General features: G+C 41.6%; 1 protein-coding gene across 2 annotated transcripts; it reads right to left on the reverse strand.

Annotated features, from left to right (window-relative positions):
• Positions 1-210: 210 nt before the first annotated feature.
• pheta1 (PH domain containing endocytic trafficking adaptor 1) lies at positions 211-4,691 on the reverse strand. 2 transcript variants are annotated; one of them, XM_046387827.1, is made up of 4 exons: positions 4,535-4,691; positions 3,880-3,993; positions 2,197-3,147; positions 211-2,153 (listed from the first exon to the last, which is right to left on the reverse strand). In XM_046387827.1, the coding sequence occupies exon 3, from the start codon at positions 3,104-3,106 to the stop codon at positions 2,207-2,209; it is 900 nt and encodes a 299-aa protein (XP_046243783.1). In that variant the 5' UTR covers positions 3,107-3,147; positions 3,880-3,993; positions 4,535-4,691; the 3' UTR covers positions 211-2,153; positions 2,197-2,206. The 2 variants fall into 2 exon arrangements, with proteins under 2 accessions (XP_046243783.1, XP_046243782.1); XM_046387826.1 differs by having other exon boundaries at positions 211-3,147.
• Between the last annotated feature and the right edge of the window lie 622 nt (positions 4,692-5,313).

Raw genomic sequence — 5,313 nt, forward strand, 5'->3', positions numbered from 1 at the left:
TGGTGAGAAACAAAACGAATAGCACCAAGAATGTGTGAGTGTTTTCATAAGGCGAGCCCAGGACCAGGTCATGGATGAATGCAGGAAACCTGTCATGTTGTGCTCCTCTCTAAAAATGAAAATAAATCGAAGAAAACAACTGATGCCCAAACCAGCCATACCAAGAACTAGAAAATGTCTTGCAGACACTCACAAAAATAACTGTTGACAACATATTAACGCTGTTTATTGAGAGTATTACAGCAAATGCTTAGTTCTTTTCAGAGTACCATATCAGGACAATGTACTAAATATTATTAGTTATTTAAAAATGACACTCAACGTGTACTAAGACAATGAAAAACTGTAGCACAACCATGGAAATCAAAGGAAAAAAATGTTATTGTGCATTTTAGATTGCATTCCTCATTTGGCACTCCTGATTCCATGATCATTTATATGGTTGATTTGACACATTCACAAAATCCTTTAAATATTATTGAAAAAAAACCAGACTATAATCATCTGTAATTTCTTCAACGCTCTTAATGAAACTGCTACTACAACATTACTTTTAGATAATGGGTGACAAAACCATACTGCCTTGATACCATTGTTTTGAAAAAACCCAACCCACACTGTATCACTCCTTTCCACATTGTCGTTTCTGTACAAACTAAGTGTATAACAGTAATGATAGTGCTGTGCATTGATATTGACCGAAGGAACCGAGCCATTGTCAAAAAATGATTGCACCCAGATGAGCATTTCCCAGAAAGAAAGAATACAGTCATACGTTTAAAAAAGAAGTCAAACCCTCCCACTGCTGTAGCACTATGGTAATGGTTGCAAGTGCAATAATAGAGTATAATGATGACATAAGGCACACATAAAACAAAAATGTAAACGGTTATGTAAGTGAATTGTTTTAAAAGGCCCATTTTGCATATTGCTGGTGTTAAATTTCCAACATGGAATATTTCTATACAAACCAAGAGGTTATAGGCCTTTAACAGTAACACTAAGGTTAATCAGCTGTAACAAAGTAACCAACAGTGTGATCAAATTAAGATGATTCAATGCAGAAGAATATGAAATTATCAGATAATTACAACAACAAGTGTCAGGTGCTGTCAGTTAAAGAAACTAACTTTTGTGAAACACAAGAGTCAAGAGAGAACTAAGTGACAAGCCTTCTCATGACACAGCATCATCTGGCTCATGGCAAACAAGGGCTAAAAATACCAATGAGTTGCTCTGAGCAAGACATCCCGCTACCACTAACGGTCCCCAGTGACTGTCGAGAGGATGCTCTGACCTTAGCAACCATAAGGCCTCTGGGGTAAGATGTGCCCCAGTGGGAATATGGCAGACAATCTGGACAAGTTTCTCAGCCAGCTTAAAGTGGCTTGACGTTATGAGACACAAGAGCTGTTAACTGTCCTCTTGCCCATGTTGTTAGATTGTGAAGATGCTGCACCAATAGAATCCGTCTTTGTTTAATCTTCAATGTTATATTTTGTTTGTGGAATGTTTTCAAAGTGTTGTTGATGTGACCTTCTTTATTTCATTTGCATAATATAACAGAAACGTCCCGTACTTTTACCTTCCAAAAGGAAAACACTTAACTGTGGTCATTTTAGCAGTGTTTGTTTTTTGGTATTCTGCATGCTTAGCTTGTGCTAGTTTTCATGCATACATTTACTAGAACACAACGATAGGTCAAGGTTCATACAGCTTTTAAGAAAACTGACTCCAAAACAACTGCACCAGCATTTCTGAAGCCAACATTGGTAATAACAATAATAATAGAACAGCATATTTCTTTCTGGATTTTACATAAAACAAAGCCAAACAAAGCCAACCTTTAATCAATGTTGACTTTAAATACTGTAATTTTAACATTTTTAATTGTCCTTGGCAAATGATAGTAAACTGTGGAGGGAGCATATTTTGGGTTTGAAAATTATTTGGATTGTACTGTGGATAGTGTTAATGTTTAAGTCACACTGGTTCCCCTGTGCCAGACAAGATCTGGAATCAACCTAAATTTTTTAGATCTGTTTTAACTGTTGATATTAAGACAGAGTTTCAAACAAGTCACAGTTTTCTCGCCCCTCTGTTCGGTTCAGAAGGGTGTAATATTGCAGAATGTTGAGGAAGGAATGATAAAACTGTGGAACTTTTTTCACAGTTTTATCATTCCAGATGATCCATCTCCATCAGTTTACTGGCTCTGCAGCCACTGCACTCTCAGTTCCTCCACTTCTTTGCCATACCAGTCATGGAGTTTGGAGAAGCAGCCAGTGCCAGGAGAGACAGGGCTTTCCAGAGACGCTCCTCTTCTCCTGGGTGGCACTGGCGGAGCCCTCACCCCATCGGGCCCATTACCAATCAGTGCGCTGTTCCCGGAGTCTGCGCTGCCCTCCCAGGCCACACAGGAAGACGCTGCGTCAACAAAACCATTTGCCAAGTGAACTGGTGGTTTACTCCAGGCAACTTTATTCTCCTTGGAACACTCAGAAATGGGCTGCATCTCATCCTGGAGGCCCTTTTGTGCAGAGGAGAGGGCTGATGTGGCAGGTGCACTTGATGATGATGATGAGGAAGATAAAGATGACGAAGATGAGGATGCTCCAGACCTGCTCCGTGACACCTGGTGTCGCCTGGATGACTTGGGCCTGCCCTGCAGGACACCGACTCCAGCTCCGACACAGTTGCCTCCTGCAGCCTCCTGGATTTCCTCGAGCTGCCTCTCCAGCTCCTTCACCACCAGCCTCATGTAGTCAAAGCTGGCCCTTGACAACGCTTTCACCCACGACTCCATGGCTGCTTGGTTCTCGGCAGCCATCTTGTACACGCGCGCTTTGGCACAGTCAAACTTGATGGCAAAGGCGAACTCCTCGGCTGACTCGCACAGCTCCACGGTGCATCCTTCAAGGACAATGACACCGATGGGCTCTCGGCTGTCACGCTCCTCAAAGTAGAAGAGCATGTTACCCTTCAGGACAAACCAGCGCCGGTGATAAGCTGTGTTGCGCTCACCCTTTTTGAACAGGAAGCCCGTCTTGTCTGGTGGTGAGTCACAGGTGGCGTAGTGCGCCACACTGCGTTCGTTCAGCTTCATCTTCTCCCTTCCTCCTTTTCCTCAGGAGATTCTTTATTTACCTAAAGGACATGGTGAAGACAGACATCATGACCAAGGTTAAATGGATTAGTCTATATTTAAGCTCTGCTGTAAACTGTGCTAATTGGTGTTAGTTGAATAGAAAAACCTACAGACCCTTTGCTGTCCTTGCTGCAGGACTGTAAGGATATTAGATATAGTAAATATAATAGTCTATTTGCTCTTCTCCTGTTAAAAGATGTCAGTCACACCTAAAAATGAGATTCACTGCTGTACTACCAGACTCTTAGGACGGGCACATTCTTCTTAACCAGACTTCAGCCTATGGTCTCTGGTCTCCTCCTGCCCATCCTGCCAGCCCTCACAGCAGTATAAACACTTTTATTTGACATTTTCCACAGCGCAAGTGCACAGACATAACCTTTGACATAAAGGGTGGCCAAAGTAAAACTAAAGTATAAAGTAAAAGAAATGCTGCATAGGTTTGGTCCACGGCAAATGTAGGCCAACTGAGAAAGCTGACTTAAAGAGGGAGAATTGTTTCGGTACATGCTGCGACATCACATGTTCAGCTGTAACTAAAGCTCAGACCTTCCCTCTTTGTCAACAACAAGTTATCCGGTTTTAATCAGTAGAGAAGGAGGCATTAAAGTTGAAGTTGAAGAAGTTTAAGTACGCAAGTTGTTTGTTGTAGTTTTTCCATTTGGTGCAGGCACAAATGATACTAAAAGATACTAAAAAACACTACATATTTAAAATACACTTTTACTTACGTGTTTATCTCATATCGAACTGGCATCCACCACTGTCCACCCATCGCATCTGGACCTAATAAATTAAAATGTCGCCCATCTTCTTTTGTCTTTTTCTGTCTCTCCTAAGGAATGCTGGAAAAGACAGAAGTTACACTCTTATTTAAAAACAATTGCAAGATACAGCAGGACCAACAAGTTTATAGTCCTGCTGCTTTTTTTTCCTTCTTAATTACAAGTCCAAGTGGAACCGACGACGAAATGACATGTCGACGTCCAGTTAGTTTCGACATGAGAGGCTAACATCGCATTAGCTGTATTTTCCACCACTGCGAGCTAAGTCTCCAGCGGCGGGACTGGTTGGTTAGTTGGGCTGGTCACAAGGTTTTGACACATCAGCAGTTTGCGGGACTCCTTCTCGGGAAGCAGTCACAGTTTCCACAACACCGGGACAAAACCAGAAATGAACGCTGTGTAAAAGCAAGTCCCTCCGTGCCAACTAGCTTAACGCACTGTGCTACTTTGATGAATACAAATGGGCATCCAGTGTCAGCATTTTCAGCTCGCCAATCCGCTGCGCACTAGCCAGAGCTAAATACCACAGCTCTATGAGTGGGTTTCACTCACAGTTTATGATAGATATCACATTTACAAGCTAAGTGTCACTGTTTGATACCTGCAGATAAAGACGCCACCTTCTGTCCATATAATCCCTCCGTTGTTTATTTTTCTCCTTTATCTCTTCCTTCTTTCTTTCCCCGTTCCATTTCGTCCGTGTCACGTGACCTACAGCGAGAGCGCATGCTGCCCTGTACGCGGACAGCTTGATTGGGCGGGGTTGTCATTACAAGCTTTTCTGCCCTTCAGGACAAGGCATCACGGATGAGCCGTAATATAAAACATGCGCACCACGTTTTTTGCCCTTGGAAAGGTGGAATTTGGGCCAGCTGCTACCGGCTGCCGCTACACCTGCATGGGTGTAGGATAGATGCGTCCTTTGACAAAGCCGGCGCTAAAATATGACTATTTAAAATCTGCCTTATTAATTATTTAGTGGAAAATGATTCTGTCTCAACTGAATGTTTGCTTTTCACATTTTTGACAACCATTCAATAGCCTCTGTTGCTCTCTGCGACATGCATTCGACTTGATTTTCAGCTGATAAAACTCATTTAAGAAAAGAACATATGATTTATCATGCGTGTTTTACTATAGTTTTTAAGTTGCAACTATTAAATGATTAGTCCATTAGTGTAAATTGAATATTTTTGGATTTTTCACTATTTCCTTACATTTTGCTCTTTGTCTTCATAATTTTACTTACTGTAGCTCAGATATAACTGCAAACTGTATTTTACGTATTTTTAGATAAAGTACTCGTAGACTACAGATTTGCCAGCAAGTGCAGTTCTGTATCATAGTATACTACTAGAGTATTACTGACATGTATGCATC

This window comes from Scatophagus argus, chromosome 4 (genome assembly GCF_020382885.2).
Source record: "Scatophagus argus isolate fScaArg1 chromosome 4, fScaArg1.pri, whole genome shotgun sequence".
NCBI lineage: Eukaryota > Metazoa > Chordata > Actinopteri > Scatophagidae > Scatophagus > Scatophagus argus.

Coding starts and splice junctions, on each gene's coding strand:
- pheta1 (XM_046387827.1), bottom strand. CDS start 3,106: ATGAAGCTGAACGAACGCAGTGTGGCGCACTACGCCACCTGTGACTCA.